The sequence below is a fragment of the Chelon labrosus genome, assembly GCF_963514085.1.
Source record: "Chelon labrosus genome assembly, chromosome: 10".
Taxonomy (NCBI): Eukaryota; Metazoa; Chordata; class Actinopteri; order Mugiliformes; family Mugilidae; genus Chelon; species Chelon labrosus.
The window spans coordinates 10,766,795-10,788,610 of NC_140360.1; the positions used below are offsets into that span (position 1 = coordinate 10,766,795).

The 21,816-nt window shown below is 46.6% G+C and overlaps 1 protein-coding gene across 5 annotated transcripts in view; it reads right to left on the reverse strand.

Moving 5' to 3' along the window:
* Window positions 1–9,406: 9,406 nt before the first annotated feature.
* rerea (arginine-glutamic acid dipeptide (RE) repeats a) overlaps window positions 9,407–21,816 on the reverse strand; it is a 122,541-nt gene continuing 110,131 nt past the window's right edge. For 2 of the 5 annotated variants that reach the window (XM_084553099.1, XM_084553102.1), the window contains 11 exons: window positions 17,363–17,525; window positions 17,155–17,247; window positions 16,438–16,637; window positions 16,064–16,225; window positions 15,853–15,966; window positions 14,377–15,755; window positions 13,521–13,743; window positions 12,709–13,429; window positions 12,010–12,150; window positions 11,714–11,894; window positions 9,407–11,613 (listed from right to left, as the gene is read on the reverse strand). In XM_084553099.1, the coding sequence (XP_084409225.1) occupies window positions 11,580–11,613; window positions 11,714–11,894; window positions 12,010–12,150; window positions 12,709–13,429; window positions 13,521–13,743; window positions 14,377–15,755; window positions 15,853–15,966; window positions 16,064–16,225; window positions 16,438–16,637; window positions 17,155–17,247; window positions 17,363–17,525 (3,411 nt within the window). In that variant the 3' untranslated portion in view covers window positions 9,407–11,579. Of the gene's footprint in view, window positions 11,614–11,704; window positions 11,895–12,009; window positions 12,181–12,708; window positions 13,430–13,520; window positions 13,744–14,376; window positions 15,756–15,852; window positions 15,967–16,063; window positions 16,226–16,437; window positions 16,638–17,154; window positions 17,248–17,362; window positions 17,526–21,816 lie in introns of all 5 variants that reach the window. The other 3 variants (XM_084553098.1, XM_084553101.1, XM_084553100.1) reach the window with 2 other exon arrangements.

Genomic DNA, 21,816 nt, shown 5'->3' on the forward strand with positions numbered 1-21,816 from the left:
CAACCGCAAACTGTTGATTTAAAGCCCCGTCTGCTGTTCAGTTTAATTGTGGTTATCACTGAATAATATCACCACATCATACAGTGTGTTTAGGTGCCGTGATGCCTGCGTGAGTGATATAAAATAAAACGCAGTGAGTTTTACAAAGCACCTTTAAAGGGAGCGGCGGCGTGGTGATTATCCAGCCTCCATTCTGCATCATTTAGTGAACTAACACTCTGTTTGCTCTGCAGTCCTTCGCCTCAGGCTCAGGAGCTCAATGGCTCCCAGTGCTTCTATTTGCTGTGCTGCAAGACATCTCAACACTATCCATTTCCAGGTTCGCATCACCTCATTTAACTGACCTGTCCCTCTGCACAGTATTAAAATCGGCTTCATGAACACTTTCCTTTCTCAAAAAAAAAAAAAAAAAAAAAACAGTACAGTACACCTCTACTATTTTGTCTCCACACGCCTCATTTCCAGGCTCAGTGAATAGCCTGGATTTGCTTCACACCTCCATCTCGAGGGGGCTTCAGTTTGTCCATAAACTCTCTGCTCTCAGCTGGTGAAAAGCTCCACAGCCGAGGGATTAACCACATCCTCTGATTAGCGGACCACTGCTGCACCCAAAGGAGGATTTTATACTCAAGTCACAAACACTGCCCGGATCACAATGCTCAAAAGACGGCATGTTCATTTGTACCATTTTAGAAACGTTAACTGTTTCCTGTCCCTGTACTTTATGATAAATATTAACATGCAGTTACAGAATACAGTTAGACTGAATATTCATCTCTGGATCCCTCTACAGCCATGCAGTCAGCTGCGTTAAGGACAGTGGTGGCTCATTTATGCAAGCTTTTATTACAACCACTCATAAACAAGTCATAAAAATACAATACTGCAGTTTTATATTAGGTTTAGAGGCTCTGTTGCACATGAAGCACTGTAAGAATGGAGCACAGTTTACAGGAAGGAAAATTTTCCTTTTCTCTTTCATCAAAAATGTTAATATTTGTCTAAAATGTGTTATTTGGGCTATATGTTATCAAGTTTTCTTTACGGTTAAGCATAAAATGCAGCTCAGTTGCTGGAGCCTTTGTTAAACTGTCTTTTCAGTCAAACAGAACATTAAAAAAAAAAATAGCAGCACAGATATGTCCGTTCGCTCAAAGCCATTTTAGCCCACAGCCTTATTATCTTGTGAAATGGAGCAGAAAACGTGCGGTATGTGTGAGGCAATAGGCAGAGAGTAACCAGGCCTCGGCGTGTAAAATGTGTGAAAGCTGCGATGCTGGAGATGGTCGATTACTGCTGAATCTTCCCAGAAATGCTATTTTCATCCCAGACAAATTGTACTCCGGAGCAGGGACAAATATTGTGCTCGCCGTCTCTTCTTTTGATAACCACGGTGAGCGAGGGGGAATGGAGCAGCATGCATTTAAACAACTTCTTTTGCCATCTCCTAGGTGGTGCTTGTCCTGAGGGCCCTGGGAGCGGCAGCCCCTACCAGACCGCTGGTGAGTTTATCTACCAGCAGCCCACAATGGCAGAGCACTCTCTTCCATGGACCCGCGCTGAAGATTAATTACATAGCAGAGGTGAGGGAAAAAACAAAGGCCGATCCATCTGCGTCAGGGCAAGTGGACAGCCTCACGGTGCAGCGGGTGAAAGCTCTGGCAACGCCATTTATCACAGGGACGGCCATTACACAAACACAAGGTCAGGGCGCTCCCTGTGTCTGCTGAACCCCAAGCAACAGCGAGGCAGCCCCCAGCTGCCCCTCAAAGCCCCCGGTTGTCCCTCTGATCACCTATTTTCTTCTAGCTTTAGTCCTCAGAACAACAGGAGGCGAGGCTGACCCATCGCCACACTGCAGGAAAAGCAAGGACCAGGATATTTGAAGGTAGCGGGCTACTGACAGCACACTATCAGTCCTGGCTCACAGACTGATGATAGCTGAGGAAATTGCTAAGGAGTAGAAGCCATTTACTGCCTGTGATTTATTTAGCGTTGGTGCTGTTGCTACCCTGAGACAGGCAGGCTTTATAAAGCCACCACGGCAAGTGTGACAGGCCGGGGTCAAAGCCGGGTTATCTGCATGATGGGCGGCGACTGTGTGGAGCAGCTGACCTACAGCACATTAGGTCAGTGAGTTAATGACAGTGACATTTGATCCTCAAATCACATCAGCTGCGCTAAAGCTCCTCCAGCATCTCAGTTCTTACTTTATGTGACTCTAGTTGAAAAAAAGAAAATCAACATGAAGATTATCCTCTAGTATTTAGACTAAAGGTTTAATCAATAATGATAATTGTTAGTCCCTGTCCTAATGAGAATAAGGAGCGTGCATGCATGCATCCAGACTGTGAGATCATCATAAATCAGTCTCAGCTGAGCACAGACAACGCTGACAATTATAAACTTTCCGCACACAGGTGACCCGCCACCATGCTGCTGACCCCTGCTGAGAGCGCATGGAGAAATCAATAACCCGCCGTTTATGCAAGGAGCAGACGTTAGCTGTGTGTGTGTCCAAAAAAGCTCCTTCACACTGAAGAAAACGCACCGACAGTATCTGGTGAACTGAGATGGAAAAATCTAAACGGGAAAAAAAGAAATCCACCTTCTCTGCAGAAGCATACACCAACACAATTATGCATGTTAAACTCATCACTGGAGCTGCATCCGGTGTGATTTAGTGTAGCTTTTGTAGTCTAGGTACTTGTTCAGCACACATGCATTATGTGGAGTGATCATCCTTGTTGTGTTTTCTGACATATTCCCAGACTATTTCCACGGTCAATTAGTGCAGCTGGAAGCAACTCCTCTATTTGTTTAATGCGTAATTGCAGAGTTAACCAGCAACGCGCTTAAAGGTCAAATGTTTTTAGCGTGCATGCAGACTATTTTTAATACACTTAACTATAGTTATATTTTAAATGTGAACACAAACACAACACTGTCTCGTATCTCATGCTCCCTGAACCACTCTTTCACAATTTGAGCCCTATATGATTGTCATCTTGGAATATGCCCGTGCCGTCAGGGAAGAATAACCTGGTCATTCAGTATATTCAGGTAGTCAGCTGACCTCATTCTTTGGACACATAATGTTGCTGAACCTAGACCTGACCAACTGCAGCAACCCCAGATCATAGTACTGCCCTCACAGGCTTGTACAGTAGACACTAGGCATGATGGGTGCATCACTTCATCTGCCTCTCTTCTTACCCTGATGCCCCCATCACTCTGGAATAGGGTAAATCTGGACTCATCAGACCACATGACCTTCTTCCATTGCTCCAGAGTCCAATCTTTATGCTTTTCTTCCCCCAGTTAGCCTCACTGATTAGTGGTTTTCTTAAGGCTACACAGCTGTTCAGTCCCAATCCCTTGAGTTCCCTTCACATTGTACGTGTGGAAATGCTCTTACTTTCACTATTAAACATAGCCCTTAGTCCTACTGTTGATTTTCTACAATATGATTTCACCAAACGTTTAAGTGATCGCCGATCACGATCAATCAGGATTTTTTCCCCACCACATTTCTTCCTGGAAGACGATGGCTCCCCACTATCCTTCCAGTTTTTAATAATGCGTTGGACAGTTCTTAACCCAATTTTAATGCAATCTCCTTAGATGTTTTCTCTGCTTGATGCATGCCAATAATTTGACCCTTCTCAAACAGACTAACATCTTTTCTACGACCACAGGATGTGTCTTTAGACATGGTTGATTAAGAAATGAAAAGCTACTCATTGCATCAGTTGGGGTTAAATAACAAGATAATCATTCATGCAGTAATTATCCAATAGGAGGCTCGTACCTATTTGCTTTCTTAAATCCAAGTGGCGACTTTTTCTTGGCCAGGCAGCGTATATTTTAGATGATATAAAGGTTAAAAATGCAAACGTACGGCACCAGTACAGTGAAACTTCAATCTACTGCTCTACAGCGGCACACTTGTAGTTTTCTCCCTGAACCAGCGGCAGGCCGTTCTCCATAAACGCGATTTCACAGCACGCGAAGGTCACAGAGAGACAGTGAGATATGTATGTGTGTTGTGCTCATAAAGACCGGCTTGAAAACAGCTTCCCACCGGGCTTAACAAACTTTAATTCTGTGGCCTAGTTCTGCTTTGATGGCAGGAAGTTGAATCAAGTCAATAAAGGGCCGCATGTGACCCGCGTCTGAACACACTGGGAGCTTCCTGTGTCTGATTATGAGATTTTATTCTGATTTGCAGACTCTGATTTAACGCTGAGAGTATTTCCTGTTTTCTACATTGTAAAATATGACGGCGAACGTGAAGAACAACACATCTGCTCAGATAGCCGTAATGTGTCATCTTCACATTAGAGCCGTCGTGATTCGACTAAATAAACAGCCACTAGAGTCCCGGTGGCGGTGAAACGCGGCTGTTTCTGAAATGATTCTGTTCTGAACTAATCACAGTGCTGAGCTGAATATCAAAGACGCACATTAATACGAGAGACAGTCCATATAAAATGCTCACAGATGATTTCCGGGGTAACAAATGACCTGATGTGTAATATATGAAAAGGGATACAGGCTCGCATCTGCACAAAGAAACAGAGCAGTTTGGGATTTATTTGCACTTTCAAAGACCAAAAGAGTTTGTTTGGAAATGCCAGGCATAAACAAATCTGTTTTGGAGTTATAAAGGTTTATTAAACCCACATGACTGCACATTATAAAGGGGGCTAGGGTTAGTCGCATGGAAGCATACGGGCTGCTTCTTAAATTCACCCGAGCCTTCTGTCGCCGTACGTGAATCAGATCACAGTCTTATTTTCATCTGAGAAATAAATTCATGACATAGTGCACACTGGCAAAAGAACCAATATCCCTTCACTGTCCCGATATATTGAGATGACAGTAGAGGACTTCTTTTTTTTTTGTAGACTGCAGCTCAAGCCGTCTCCTTATTTTTCCAGATTTTCCACCGGGTGAAATTGAAGTGCTGTGCTGTGAAGGAGCTGAAATGTCAGGTCTCTGCGACTCTGACAGTGCACAGACGCCGCAGTAAGAAACATGTACGAGGACAGTTAGAAGGGGCAATACCCAGGGCTCAGTGTGCTGCAGCAGCAGCTCCGAGTCCCGCTGAACGTTAAGTCTGTGCCAGCTGCATGCTTTATGACAACACATTAAAGAGGAGCCTGGAAGTCTAGCATGTGAGCTTTGCATTGTCTCTCCTCTGCCAACAAGGAACTCAACCTGGCACGCTTTATTGAACAAAGAATTCCTGTGACTCCGGCTACAGCTCGCCTCCTTGAAATAAAACTCAAGACAATGGAGACGGACGGGAGAAGGAGTGCAAGAGAACGAGAGGCAGGGAGTGTGGTGTGTGTGTGCGCGCGAGTGAGGTTTGCGGTAGGCGTCAGCGGAGGACTCCTGAGGTCGTTCATTGGGAGCGAGTGAGGAATGCACGGGCCGGGCCAGTGGCCTCTCTGGGTTGATCCGCTGGTGCAGACACGGGAGAATCCAGATCAGCCATGACAGGAATGTGAGGGCAGGATATCATTAGAAGCATGGGAGCTGCAGCCTGAGCCTCAAACGCTCAGCAGGCAAACAGATACACAGAGATTATCGGATACAGACACACACACGCGAGGAATGAACGGCAAAGTTGGTCAAAATGGCAGCACACTCCTAAAGTAATACATGAGATATCATGGTAGGCTGCAGTTTTCTCTGTCTAACTGGCAAAGTATAAATCCTGCACTTAAACGTTTATGAGAAGAAACCAGCAAGCAAAATGTGTACATCTATCAGCCACAACACTATAACCACTGACAGGAGAAGTAAATATGTTCATAAATGTTCTACTGGAAAACCTTTGGACCTGGCATGTAGCACCCACCTACACCAGACCAGGCACCCCCACCCCAAAGCAATGACACTCCTTGATGGCAGCAGCCATCTCCAGCAGGATGCAGACACACACAGGCACACACACAAAAACGGTTTAGGAACAACAAAAAACAAACAAACATGAAAAACAGCAAATTCACTAGATCCCAAACTGATCAAGTATCTGTGGGATGATCCACAGAGGCCCCTTCCCCCAACACATAGGACCCAAAGGCCCCCACTAATAACATCATGACACCACAGGACACCCTCAGAAGGCCCATGTCCATTCTCTGATGAGTCACAATTGTGTTGGAGGCACAAGAGAGACCTACACAATATTAGGAAGGTGGTCGTAATGTTACGCCTGATCGGTGTGTTTGTTTATTTACAGCACTTTTCCACCTGTTGGCTCGTTACAGTCTCAGTGGCTCATCTTCCCATTCTTTCACACACCAGTGGCATGCACTGTGAGCTGTAGCGTCCCACTCAAGGACACTTTGGCATGTGGTCCATATATCAGGGATCAAACCTCTAACCCTGTAAATGGCTGGTAAGTCAAAAGTATATGGACGCTTAGAAACTACATGGTTCCTGAGGTAGCTGCATGTCAGTCTAGTGTTATATAAGATATTGGGTGACACAGCAGTATTAGATTGTCATACAAAGGAAATAAGACCATATGTACTAATAAATATGAACATACACAGTTTCTCTGGCAAGTTGAGCAGTAGATGTGGAAGAAAAACCAACAGGGTCTACGTAAACACAACCACAAAGTCCTCACATGTGACCCTGTGTTCACATTAGATGGTTATTAGGAGCAAACCGGTGATCATACAAGTGAACAATAGAAGAAGTCGGAGAGATCACCAAACCGTCCCAAAAGAAGCCGGTGGAGTTCAGTGGGCAGATGAAAAATGATCTTCTATCAAAATACAGGAAGCAGGAAAGTGTGGAGAGAAAAAAAGAAAAGAAAAGAAGGATCAGCTCATAAACCAAAGCGTGCTACCTCATCTGTCAAACACGGCTCTGTTATGGCTTCGGCGTGTACGGCTGCAGGTGGAAGAGGTGCCCTGGCAGTTATTGATGGTTTCAGCTGGATGGATGCAGAGGTAATAATCTGTGCTGAGATTCAGCAAAATCCATCAAAAATCACCGGATGACATTTCGTCGTTTAGTAAGGACAACCGTCCCCAAACCAGCAGCAGAAGCAACCTCAGAGCTTGGGCTGCATCTTAGACATAGACCAGTATCTCACAGGCATTGCTTGTAAAGTTGAGACATGACCTGTTGCCGTCTATCGAATGGCTTTCAAACTGAAAGGGCTGAACCGCGAGGCCCGGCGAATGAAAACGGTTCATATACTTAAGAGTCTGAACCGCATCTCCCAGCGCTGCCAACTAAAATAAAGGTGTTTTCAGTTAAAGATGAAGGATATTAAAAGTGACAACACAAATTTAATTAGATGTTCAAAAGGCAGTTTCAAATACGTGGAGAAAAACTAAAAGAAAAAAAAAAAAGGAGTCTTGAGTGAATGAGAAGGGAGAGGTCTGTCAAAACAAATCCACAGAATATGAAACATTTCTGTGGAAAGTCAAAGCCCCAACATCTTCTCCTGTTTATGTCGCTTTTTTTAAAATCAGTCACCTTCTGAACTCCCACACACACTCGTAACACGCTTCAGCGACTTCTGGAGGAAACCGTTTCTCTCGCATGAAGCCATGTTTAGGGTGGAGGAAGAGGAGGAGGAGGAGGAAGTGAAATCTGATCTTTCTTGATGCATCAGTTTCACATTTGCTTTGGGTGATGTTTTCTGCAGTTAAAAGTATTTCACCGTTTCCTCTCCCAGCAGTGGTTATCATTCCAGACAGGAAAAACCTTGCTCTATAACCTCTGCTTGGGGGAAAGAAAAAATGAAGCCTTTTTCAGTGATATAAATATTCAGCTTGCTAAATGCAGGGTTGACGCATGTTTTGAATAAACTGCACGTAATGCACATTTGAGAGACGGTCTCATTTGCATTTTAGATGTGTTTAATTACCTTTATTTGCATGCATCAACTTCCTTCCTTGCAGCTGGGCTCAATTTATTGAGTTTTTTTTTTTTTTGCAGGTTGTTTATGGGCGTGATTGAATGTGGGTCCAGATGTGAGTGGGGAGATATCACTTCTGCAACAAGCACATAAACTAAGAAACAAAGGAGATAAGAGATCCTGTGTCAGGTTTCTTGTTTGTGCGGTTCATAAAACCAACAGGAGATTTTCTTTTTTCTGTGTGTGTTCAGATAAACAGGGTCCTGCTCGGCTACAGAGCTGCAGCAGAGCCACCCGCCGAAAGGACACGGCTACCTTCCGACTGAACGCACTAATAGCGCGCAGGCTCCTCTCCGCCGCCGAGCACCTCGCTCTGCAGCAGGCAGGCAGGCGGGCAGGCCCAGTGGAGCGAGAGGAAAGGATGGAGGAGATGAGGAGGCTCTGTGTCCGAGACCTGCTGCAACAGGCACAATAACAGCGCCGGAGCAGCACCAGACATATTGCTATTCAGACAGAAAGAGCAAAATTTTTTTGAGACCATGTATCCCTGTGTGCCTGCCTGAGGCGTACACACAGTATTATGAGGAGGATTTGAGTTGACACAAGTCACAGTCGCTCCATCGGCGGTGTGGAGGAGGAGGAGGAGAAGGAGGAGAAGGAGGAGGAGGAGGAGGAGGTGGGGGAGATGAATTATTCAACCAGCAGCCAGTGCTGCTCGTCTCTGACGCCTTGTTGTGTTTTATGGGGAGGTGAGGCGAGCCGGCAACAACAAGCAGCACCTCCTCACAAGGCTGCCATCACATGACAGCCCCGGGATACAGCATCCAAGGAACCTCGATTTTCCCGAGGACAGGGCATCATTTCAGAGAGCAGCAGTGGAATAATAGCTCCCTCTCAAAATGACAGCCATCGCCGCGGCACACCATCACAGATTGCTGGTCTATCACTCCCCACACACAGGACGAAATGACAGCCCTGCCCCGCTGATAGCAAGGCATCTCAGCCTGAGTAGGTGTTCCTTCTGGCTTAGCCGGGGCTTTGATGTTATTATACGGCAGCAGTGCAATATTCAGCTCAGAGATTCTCTACCTGCTGCTGGGGTGATCTCTTAAACCTCTGTATTTGCAAAGCTGAGAAAATGGAAGCCTGGAAAAAAAAATAAAAAAAAGGGAGAAACCAGGATGTTTTTTTTCTTCCCTCCCTCTATTCTGTGACACTTTTAGACTGTCAGGAAAGAAATTGTATTACTCAAGAGCAAATGTAGGACATGAGTATTATGAAAACAGACGCGGCTGCAGCCCCTCTGCTCTGCCGGAGAATTACATTTCACTAACGCATCAAAACAGAGGGAATTAAAAGCTTTCTCCGCTTCGCTTCCTTGCGACTGAGCAGCGACTAATCAAAACAGTTTACCCTGAAAACAGGATTACGTACCGCGGCTGCTCGTGTCCCGCAGACGCGCTCGGCCCAGACGGGGGAAAAGAAGAGATGGAGGCTCGTCTTGTGGTGTAACTTAGTCGTTTATTTTAATTCCACAAATTTTTCAAAAAAATTACAAAATACTCAAATGGAGAGAACACAGGACTCACAATTTTTCTTATTATTTCTACTTTTTGTTTACATTGTGTCATCCCATGGCGACTACTCATATATACAATAAGCTTCAAGATACCAGTATATATATAAATCTTAGCAGTCAGAATTTACATTCTGCTATTGCCGCTTTGAAACAAGAAGCTAAACCATTGACAACACTTAACATCAAAGGTTTTGGAGACACAAAAAGAGGGAGTCAAAGGCAAGGGAATCGTCAGGAGATGAGGCAAAGGGCGGCGGTGGCGGTGAAGGATGAAGGGTACGACGTCAGAAGAGAGACAGGAACTCGGTGGAAGATGGCGAGACAGAGTGACAGGCTGTTGTCAGGGCTTGTTTTTTTTTTATATAAAGGGGGTTTGGTGACATTTGCAAGCATTTAAAATGTAAATAATAGTGCTTCATCAGAAGATATGGTCACTTTTAAATGCAAGTACAGAATCTTTAATTGGTTAAAATAAAACGATAGCCACAGTTTTCTAAATGTCCATGACAGTCGAACAGTCTTAGTGCATGGAGCGAACGCAGAACTCGTGTATAAAAACAAAAAGGGAAAGGAAAACGTGGGCTCATGTGCACTGGTATGACAGGTCAACACTACATGTAACAGTCAGTGGCACACACAAACACATCCCTCCCGAGGCCCGGGGAGGCCGTGTGCATCCCTAAGGAACCAAGGCATACGGAAAACATAGAGGAGCAAACTCACACACTCGCACGCACAACAAATCATCCACCACCCTTTACCTCCTCGTGGTCGCGTCTCATCAGGCCCCCTCTAGTGTCACAGTGAACATTATTACAGCCTAGTTGGGAGGATGACTCAGTCAGATTTGAGCCCCGACGACCGGACCAGGTGGAGGAAAGGGACGCCACAACGCAACCATTCACACGTTTTTTTTTTAAGAGAAACAAAACAAAAAAAAAGAACAATCCTAAAGTCCTGTTAGTCTTTCTGTTCTCATCATCAGTTCAGGTCCTGGTTATTATTTAAAAGAAGCTATTCTCTTCAGTGCAGCCAAATGTGTTTTCGAAACTTTAAAAATCAGAATTAAAATCTGTAAAAACAACATCATGAAGTAGAACTCCAATTTAAATACTAATTTTAAGCAAAAGGATAAAACCTGTTGAGTAGCGCTCATCCAAAGGATCCTCCTTCAGTGCAAAGTTGTTGTTTTCTTTCTTTTTTTTTTTTAAAACTCTTTTCAATCCATGGCCTCAGCGTGCACTCCACAGAAGCGTCGGCGACTACAGCGTCACCTCTTCAAGTGTTTCAAATCATTAACTCAACGTTGCGTCGAGTTCGCACATTCTGACAACCTGCTGCGTGTCAAAGCTGATGAATGGATGTGGCGGGCGCGACAGGTTCATGGTCTACGTTCACGGGCGCATGTGGGACTAAGTCTAACACAGCGGTGTCAGAGGAACGTCACAACTGAACCGCAACTCTCGGAAAACTGCTCATATAATGCCACGGTGCTCCCCTCTGAAACAAGGGATAAATGTTTCAAAACAATTATACTGGAGGCTGAAACGACTTGGTTTGGAGTCCACACCTAGTAATAATAATAATTATAATAATAATTATATGTTTATATATACTATTTACAGACTCAAAAATGCCATGCTGTAGCTTTTCTTAAAATTATGAAAAACCTCCAACAATGTATTAAAATAAATGTTGAATTTAAGATAGCACTTGTTATTTTTCAATAAATGGTCTGACCGGTCTTTTTTTGTCTTTTTCTTTTTCATAAGCACAGTGTCTTGTTCTAGCACCTACAAAAAAAAAACGTCAGGGAAGCTTTGTCATGCAGGAGTCTTGAGGACGTTGTCACTACTGGCTATATACCAAAAAAAGTCAATGTCTTGAAAAATAATAATAATAAAAAAAAAAAATAAAAGGTCCTTGACGGGAACAAAAAAAAACAAACAAAAAAAAAAAACAGAAGAATTCTCAGACGATCCGCTTGGCCTTTTTCTGTTCTTCAAAACTGTGTGGTGTTCAGAGGTCCGTGGAGAGCCTCTGCAAGACCGCTCTGTAACAACTTCCTGTGTCCTGCACTCGCCAGTCACTGCCTCCCTCGGCTGGTTACAGCTGCTTGTCGCTCTCCTTCTTCAGCCGGCTGCAAACCAAAGAACGTGAAGTTTAAAAACTTGGAAAAGCAGGCGCACACATGCACACATGCAGAACAACTTAAGTGGGGTTTTTGCTACCTCTCCTACCTGTAATAGTCCTCCTGGCCAGGCAGTGGTCCACCGTGCATGTGATGGTGCCCGTGGAGCCACTGCTGCTCCATGGCCAGCCTCTGGAGCTCGGCCGACTGGGCATGCATGGCCTGCAGCTGGTGGGCTGCGGACATGGGTGGTGGAAGACCTCCTTGTAGGTCCCGTGGGTATGGAGTACCTGGAGGAAGAAAAAGAAGAAAAAAGATTTGATCAGGGGGATCTGGCAGAGCTCAGGCTCACAGGCTGGATGTAATATTCCTTGTAATAAGAGAAGACACCGGCTGGGAGCTTACCGAAGACTGGGTGGCGCAGCATCTCGTGTTCGTGCGGCGGCTGGCCCAGGAGAGGGTTGGGGATGGCGCCGGGTGGGTAAGGGAAGCGAGCCAAGTGAGGTCCAGCCAGGGGATCGACTGCTAGCGGATGGGCCCCAGAGCCTGGGGGACACACAAGACATTCACCACCACCTTCTGGGTGTCAGAGTCTTAGGGTTCAAGGTACACTCATCACAGACAGTTTATCACAGACAGTGCATACTTCAGGTATTTAGCGATACAATATAAGGCCCTCGTCTATATTATAATAAAATAGACTTACTAAACTACATCATAACAATATAGTGATATATTAAAGTTAAAATATTAATACTTCCTTTTACATATGTGACTAGAACAACTAAATACAAAACATCCATGTACAATCAAACACATGCGCTTTAAGAAATACTGACATGTTTAAGGATCATTATTCTCATTTATAAATAAAACATTTCTTTGACTACATTACATGACTAAATATAAGGAAATATAAAATGTTTGGCATCAACAATATCGAACATTTACAAAAATAACAACAATCATAAACGGCTTCAATTATTTAAGTTAAATTTATTTTTAGCGATTTCCAAATGTGTATGTTTAGTCATTTAGCTTCTTAAATCATTAACTGAATCATTAACAGTTGTATTTATGAATATGAGCAGGGCTTTCGTTTACCTTGGTGAAGTGGATCTTGCTGGTGGAGGTGGAGATGGGAGTGAATGTGTGAGTGCTGGTGGTGGTGCGGCGTGACGTTGAACATCTGTAGACGTGCGATGGGGTCGTTGGCCACTGTGGCCATCCTATCAGCATGGAGTCTCTCTACAGCCAACCTCTCTGGGTAGCTCATTTCTGGCCGCAGCTGGGGCCCAGCTAAGGCTAGCCGCTCGCGCTCTAACGGGTTCAGGCCCGGATGAAAGGGGCCGAAAGGGTGGTGGCCGGGCATCGGCTGCAACGAGATGGGTCCGTGCCGGGCGAAGTGCTCCATGGGATTTGTGGAAGGGTGGAGCTGGTCCATTTCTGGAGGCTTGACCTCGAAACCGGGTTTCATCCTTTCCCTCAGCTCCCTCTCGCGAATCTCCCTCTCGCGCATCTCCCGCTCTCGCAGCTCGCGCTCCCGCATGGCCGGGTCGGCGTTGTACAGGCCGGGCATGTGGTAGGCCAGCAGGGGGTCTGCCGGGTTGAGGGACACAAAGAAGGGGTGGTTTCGATTGGTGGGCGACATGACGTGGGGCCGGGCGTACTCGCTGAGGGTGCGTAGGGCAGGGGTGTCGGGGCCGATGTACGGAGGCACAGCTGCGATCGTAGTCGGGGGGCCATCGAAGGGAGTACGCATGTGGGCGGGGCCAGCCATCTGAGGTTCGCCCATTCTGCCCTCATGAGAGGAACTGGAGGCTTTCTGCGAGGACACAAATGTCATGTTTAGTATGACATGAGAGAAACTGTAACCATATCCAAACAAAAAGGGAAAGGAAGGCAAAACCACTCACCGCAGCTCGCTCCGCTTCCTTTTCTCGTTCCCGCTCTCGTTCCCGCTCTTTTTCCCTCTCCCGCTCCCTCTCCTTCTCCTCCCTTGCTTTCTGTTCTGCTTCCCTCTTGGCTTTCTCCAGCGCTTCCTCTCGCTTCTTGGCCAGTTTCGACAAAGCCAGCGGGGTGAAGTAGAAGTCTGTCCTAGCACACGAGTTGTAACCCCGGTCCAGATGCTTGTAGAACCTGTGGTTAACACATTCAAGATTTACTCACAAAAAAAAACAAACAAACAAAGTTCCAGCTGATAAATTAATACTGGTAACAAACAGATAGGACGGGCAACAGCCGTGATATTCATGATCAGTTCTGCTCGTTAAATGGCAGCATAATGTCCCATTAGACGAAAAGCCAGCTTGCGTTAACTTACTCTGGTCTATTATTCAAAAGGAAACAAACTCCCTTGGTGTTCACGTTGTCTGCTGCGTTGAGTATGTATTAAAATCCTGATTGCTATTCATCGGCAGCCAGAGAGTCACTTAAGCACAAGGCAAACTACAGATGCTCATATCCAGATGCCTCGGTTCACTCGCATCTCACTGTAATTAATCTGCTTGCTTTCCATCCCTGATAAATCCAAGCCATCAGCCACCTACAGCTGAAGGCTAATTGTGGCCTTGGATGCCTGTTTGGCTGAGGACATTCGATTTGTTGCCTACATCAAAGCCTTAAAACCTGAAGGCTGCGACTCTTTATTGTTGGATGTGTCGGAGAGCTAATCAGGATCCCCTGCTAAATAACAGGCTTGTGCAGGTGTGTGTGTGTGTGTTCACAGACGTTTGATCTTCTAGTGTTTGGTTAGCGTGCTGGCAGACGTACCGTGCTGACTGGCTGGCATGGCTGGGCGTATTGACGACGGTGGGCTCCGGGGAGGGGCTTCTCTGTGGGGGAGGGGGGCTCTCCGGCTCTTCTGATTCGTCCAGAGGCTCCTCTTTGATGTGCACAGGTGGGAGCGCCGGGCCTGGGCCGGCACAGGTGACTGAGGCAGGGAGTGGCATAGAGATGGAAGAGGATGGAGCGGAGGAAGATGGAGGCGGTAAGCCGGGCATAGAGCTCGATGAGGAGGGGGGAGGGCCGGTCGGAGGTAGAACTGTATTGAAAGGATGAGATGAGAAAGGCGGCTGAGGTGGCCCGTTGGGGTGTGAGGCAGCTGCCGAGGGCGGCAGAGGAGGAGCCGGAGGGGGCTGGTGGCTGGCTGAAGACGGGAGGCTCTGGGACTGGGTGAGAACTGGTGGCTGGGCTGGGGGAGGCTGAAGCTGCTGCCCCTGAGGCATGAGCTGGAGGGGAGGGGGGTGTGCCGATGGAGGATGATGGTTGGATAAAGAGCTGAGGGGCTTGAGGGCAGGAGGTGGAGGCAGGTTTGAAGGCATCTGAGGAAATGGAGGCGCCGACACGTGTGGTTGGTGTTTGTGAGACTGTGGGTTGGGTATCTGAGGGATGGGCGTAGTTGGGGGAGGCTTGATGTGAGGCATGGACATTGGTGCAGGGGGTAAGGGCTGCTCTCTGGGAGGCTGGCCTCCACTCTGAGAGGATGACTGGGACTGGGAAGGAGGCGTGTGAGGCCTCTGCTGCGACTGGCCAGAGACAGGCGGGGGCGGGACCTGAGACGGACCCACAGGGAATCCCTGAGGGGTCATGGAGTGAGGGTGAGGCATGTGTGAGGGTCCAGGCTGTAGTGGATGTGGCATGGGAGGCATGGGCCCGTGATGTGGACTTGGTAATGACTGAGGTGGGACGAGGGGGCCGGGAGGCGGAGCCTGACTCATAGGTGAATGTGGAGAGGGAAGTCGCTGAGGGTGGAGGGATGATCCTGACTGGATAAGAGACATCGGGCTCGCCTGGGGCAGAGGCTGGGGAGGTAGAGAGGTGGAGGCTGCAACAGGGGAGACCTGTGGGGGCAGCGAGGGGGCTGAGGTTGTAGGTGGAGGGGGTGCCGAAGAGGCGGCCGAGGTGCCTGGTTGACACTGGATGACTGGAGGGTGCTGGCTCTGCAGGAGCTGCTGCTGCTGAGCAGAGGAGTCTGAGTCGCTCTCATTGTCACGGGGGCTTGGGATGCTCGGGGAGGAGCTCCTGTTGTCCTGGTCAATGTCTTTAGGATCGCTACTGAGCTCTTCGTTGATGCTGCGCCCGTCAGAGCTCTCGCCCTCTCCCTCCCCTTCCCCCTCGCATTCCGAGGGTGAGTCTGGTCGACTCAGCTCCTGTGGGACAGAGGGAAAAAAAAAGGATGAGCGTCATTACACCGAGTCTACGATTTCTACTGTAACACCTGTGAATGAGCACAGAGGACAGACTCACTTGTGTCTTGGACTTTTTGGCGCTGGCCCTCTCAGGCTCCTCTGTGTCTGAAGCTCCCTTCTCTCTTTGTCGTTTGGCACTCTTCATAGGTGAAGGAGCCTCCTCTTTAATCTTCTGTGGAGCAAAGGGAGCAGCACAGCGGTTAAGAGGATATTTCACAGAGACGTGTGCAAGTAAAAACAACATTTCAATGAATGCGTGCCATGTTTACCTTGCTTGGCTTCTTCATCGAGTCTGTCTTGCTGTCGGTGCTGTCAGTACTTGCTGCACTGGGTGAAGTTCGTCCGCTCGAGCGCAAATCCTCGTTGGTGGGCGAGGCTCGGCCATCGGGACTGGCTGTCTGCTTCTTACGACCACTACGTAGCGTCGACATCTGTTAAGAGACAACATGGCCGACGTCAATCTTTAGAATGCCTTGGTAAGACCAAACATTATGAAATAATCAATGTCAAAGTTGTCCCTGCCACTATTTGTTTTGATATGACGAGCTTATTGCTCTGTGCTCCTGGGATAACTCTGAGAATGCGGTTCCTAAATGTGAAAATAGATGGATGGATGGATGTGGAGCAGGAGTGTTGTGCGCACCGAGCCTCGGTTCCGTCGGGTCCTCATGCTATGCTTCCCGCTGAGTCCATCTTCTTCCTCTTTGACAGGTTTGAACATAAATGGCGGCGGGTCCACAGGCTTCTCGATAGGGGGCAGCTCACCGTACTTCTTAAAGTGAATGCGGCAGTCGGTGCACAGCAAGATGTTCTCCCGGCCCCCGTGGTGCCAGTCCTTGGAGGCTGAGGAAAGCCATTTACAGTTGTGAAATAACACACTTTCACAGACCATGCGAGCTACAAACAACACACAGAAATGACCTGACAATCACAATAACGCTACAAAATACAGAGAATGTCTGCTGAATGTAAGCTAATTCCAGGTTAATTTCTTTTATATCCTAAAAAACATATTTAAATTCTTAAGAATAAGGTCTTTGTGGGTTAACACTATAAAGCCAAAGTTATTAGCCACCCTTGTTGTGATGGCAGTAAGTGTGATCAGATGGGAGCCTGGCACTGGGAGCCAGCTGTGTGGAAAGAGGGGAAGGATAATGAGGTGGAGAGAGTGAACGAGCTGTGGGCTCATGTCTGATTTGATCAAATTAGTCTTGACATCCTCTGATGCCCATCTGTCACACAGCACCGTGTTGTGCAGGCTCACACTGATCCCAAGACAGGACAGGAATAGCCAAACAAGCCCGTATGACGAGTGTGTGTGTAAAAAAATAAAGAAATAAAAAAGGCCGCGGCGTCTTACTGGTAGTGAAACAGTGGCGGCAGGCGTAGCCCTTTAGCTCCTGTTCGCTGTCCTCACTGTCAAAGTCATCTTCGCTGGCTGAGCTGAGGTCCACTAAAGGAGAGAGAAAGAAGAAACTCTTCACATACGTGGCTTTACAAACAGCATATATCCGGCCATGTCTCCTCTTTCACTCTCAGCTGCCAGTGTTGGGGTCAAATATACGTACAGAACTCGCTTGAGGGGGGACGAGAGGGAGTGTTGACAGGAGTTGAAGCGGTTCGTGTTTTGATGCGGCGGAAGACGGGCTGTCGGCGGTGTCTGCGGTGGGCTCGACAACTGGCTGCTTCGGGAGTCTTCTTCCAATAGTAGTAGAAGGTAATTAGCTCTCCCTGGAAGCAAATAGAGAAACACTGTTAAAACACACTAGCTAGGACGAGGAAGAGGCACCGCATTTGCAAAGAGAAGACAGGTTGTTCAAAAATGGTCAACAGTGTGTTATAATTGTGGTAAATGCACGTTAGCGATCAGCAGAGTGTTTCAAAGGCCCTGGAGTGGGTCAGTCCATGCCAGGATTTGTAGCTGGCTGGGCATGTTTGTGCTGCGGCCCTGTCTGTCCCAGGATTAGGCGAGGAGGCTCACTGAATGCAGGGATATTAGGATCAGTGCATTGGTGGCTGCCTGGGTGGCAGGAGGTTGAATGGGAACAAAAGAACATGTCAGGCAGAGCTTTGGCGCTACAAATAGGGAGTGAAATGGCTCCTCGCCCCTTCACTGGAAGAGTCAATTGAACTTTAATCAAACATTCGGAGGGGCGCGCTTGCCAGCGAGCGAGGCGGATAAATCCAGTGTACAAAAGGCCGCCAGGAAATCAATACCCAACTGAAACATTAACACATGCAATCGTGGATCAGAAAGCACTTTGCTGAGGCAGCCTGTGCATATTAACTGCTGCTTTCCGGCCGCACTCATAACACACGAGCGCTGAAAATTGGCGACAGGAGTCGAGGACAATTATGTCGTTTCCTCTGAGGCTTTGCATTCTCTCCTTCACCATGAACTCCCACTTGTTAGCGGTGCTCCACAGGCTCTATAACAAATTCATGAAGGTGTGGCGTGATTGTTGGGCGAGCAGTAAGTCACCTGTAATCTTTAAAGCCCAGAGGGCACCCATCTACTGTCTGAGGTCCGTTAAACTGCTGTTCAACAAAGCTCCCAGGGTTTAATGGCTATTGATTGTTTTCCTTCTGCGCTTCAGCTGAGAAACTTGACATAAATTAGTCCCGTCCATTGCTCTCTAAAATGCATTAACAGCTTTTCAACAGCAGCCCGGCGTCGTCTATCAAAATGTACCAAAACAAACAGCGGCAGGAAAGAATTTAGAAATATTTATAAACTGCTGTAAAATGCTTCAAAAAATAGCACTGAGACAGAGCCAGTGATTTCAAAGTAAAATAGGTTGTTATTAAGGGAAACACAGAAGTAACTACAGCTTTTATTTCTTATCTCATGAAATGCAAGTCTACTTGAGGCTAGTTGTTGTTGGCTGTCAGTAAACACAGGCAAGTGGCTACTCCTTTATCTCGTCGTCTGACATTAAGGAACAAGTTAAGTTCTTTCTTAGTCGCTGCTTTGATTGGCAGAAAAAGCTCGACTCTGTGGGCTTAGGCCACTTTAATAAGATCTCCCTTCATGTGGCTCTTAGGGGAAATTCATATCTACCAGAGCCTGTAGGACTCCATCTTATCAGGCAAAGCAGGGCTGGAAACATTTACTGAGGGTGTCTGAGCTCAACGAAACCTTCTCACATTTCAGGGTAAATTAAGGTGTTGCACTGGCAAAGCCATTGCTCCAGCTTAAAATGGTCCCAAACCCCACAGCCTGAGCTTCTGCTTCTGCAGATGAGCACATCTGGAGTTCTGGGATGGATTCCACATGCAGAAGTCTTTAAAAAACAAAACCGTTTGGTTAAAAAAGGAAAGATTTGTTTTTCTACTTGTGGAACATTCACTGGACGTCAACTTCAACGGCGCAAAAACTGCAGCTTAGGATAATTTTATCACCTAAAATCTCTATTGCCACGTTTTTTTGTGCATCTATTTCAGTTCGTAACTGAACTTTGCAGCCGTTTCCTGTTCACCTCCCTCTCCAACCTGGCTGGCGAGTCGGGAAGGCAAGGGCGCAGGTGCTAACTGAGAGAAGGCAGGCATCCTGATGTGAAATCTAATTGAAATGTGCAGATCAAAAGTGTTGAGTGGTGCCGAGCGCTGGCTTTGCTCTGTGCTTAATGACTGTTCTCAGCAGTGCCTCTCTGCCTCCTCGCTGCGGGGCTGACAACTACACGGCCTCGACAACAGCTTGGCAGACACAAGGAAAGGTCACCCTGCCTCTCCATCACTTACACTGTGTCAAGTACCATTACATTAGGCAGGGGCTAATGAAAACATTAACTCAGGGTTTTGAACGGCGAATTAACAGGTGCACTGACGAGCTGCTGTATCCGCATGGAAAACGATGACGGACAACAGAAGAAGCAGCTAAATTTTTCTTTAACATAACCCAAAGAATTATGCTCCCTTCATCTATCAAAAAAGCTGAAAATATAATAAACTACTTTGATGCTGTCATGTTGACAAAGGAAAGACATCAGGGGCAACACTTTGAATGTGTTATATAGGATGTCTGTTGAAGATTACCATGACATTACTGCAGTAGAGTGAGGGAGACTGACGGATTACCTCTCCCAGCCCACTAGCATGTCAAACATGGGTCTCCTGAAGCCACATAAGTCGCATCTCTCTGCATACTTTCCTCCATCAAAGTCACATCATAATAACTTTCATTATCTTCTGTTTCTTCTTCACTGATTGCATGTTTAGGCTGCGTGTTATCCAAGTTTATCCAAGTAAAACTGCCATTTCTTCAGGAAACAGTAAAAGTAATAACTCCACAAACCTGCATCTAAACCGGTCTCTGGTAAAAAAAAAAATAAATAATAAAAAACTTAAAATGCAGGGAAATCTAGAAATGTTCTTGTGTCCACACCATAACTCCCCCGCCCCAGTTCACTAAATCACTGCAGAGCGGCACAGAGAGTGCATCCTGCGCCGCCGAACATGAGATAGTGACAACATAAGCTCAGTATTATAAGGACTTTTAGGCTGCTTCCATCTGCAGGAGCATTCTGGCTGCTGGATTATCCGACAAGGAAAGGGCTTACCCTCCTATCACAACACTCAAGGCTCCCATTCCAGTTATTGCCACTTAAAATGGTCGTCTACATACGAGGACATGTTATGTGAAATAAACTTGGGAGTTCAGGATTACGCCCAGAAATCTTTCCTTGAAGTTAAGTTGTAGATGAGACTCAGTAGTCTCATTCATCTATGAGACAGTTTATGACCAAGCAAGAATTGTAGCATGTCTGAAATACATATTTGTCCATACAGAGGGAACAGAACCTGTGACCTATATTTAAATTAATAAAAATACATGATTTACATTTGTCAATTACATTTTTTCAGTGTTAAAATTCATAAAAATAATTTATGATGTGTTTATATTCAGCTGTGCTCTAAACCATCTCATGTTCCCGTCTTTAAGACTTTGATTGATTAAGGTAAACCATAAAACCACTCTAGCCTACAGTGTAATTGAGGGTGTTGGTTGAGGCTGAGTGCATGATCCTCCACTGGGCTCGGTGGTCCCATGTACGCGGGCAGGGCTGAGGGCGAGGGCTAAACTCATGTATTTACACCCTCATCCCCTCTCAGGCTCAGGCCTGAACAGATGGTTTCTGTTTTTCCTGGCAGATTTGTGACAGAGCCACAAAAGGCCCCTGCTTTGACATGAAGCCAAACGGTTAAGGCCGTTACTGGCAAGAGCAGGGGAAGGAGGAGAGAACAGGGGAGAGCCGAGGAGGGGGGAGGGTTGAGTGTGGAGGAGAGCCGAGAGGGAGGAATAAAGAGCCAGCAGCGGATAACAATGGACAATCAACACTGAATCCAACCACAACCGGTCCTAAAAGTCTCTGAGCAAATAAAAATCCTTGCTAAAAATTTGAGGCAGTTTGTCTGCAGACGGGAGCGACCAGGGAGCATGTGGTTTCTGAGTTCTGGTGGCTGATGGAGTTGTGTAAACATCATTTATTGTAGCATGAACCTGTGCTCCTCCTGTTTCCCGCACAGTCTGCAGCCAGAGGAGGGAAGATTGCTTCCTGATTCATTTCACTAAGGTGAAGGGGGAAGTATTTCTGCGCTAAATCAAACCAGCGTTTAATTATATATCTCTTCGACCCCTGCACTCGGGATTCTTCATCGCCCGTGGCAAGTTGCACAGTGTATCGTTTGGAGTGGTGCTTGACTGTTCCGTCACCCTCGCGCTGACTGTAACTGTAGGGGGTAACTTTGTAAATGCTCATGCGGTTAAGCAGGTCAGAACACACTGGCGTTGCCTACGAGGACATTTCAGACGCTATGAAGTGATAATGTCCGTGTGTTTTAATTGAAGCCTTTTAACGGCATCTTTATTGAGGTGTCTGTGATCTTTAAAAGGACACAGACGACATGAACAAGTGACACTTTAAAAGTTCAGCCCACTGTGAATGGCTCATGTAATATCCAGCAAGCTAGCTTGATGCTACAAGCTGTTTTTTTTTTTTTTTCCCAGACTTACTAATAGATT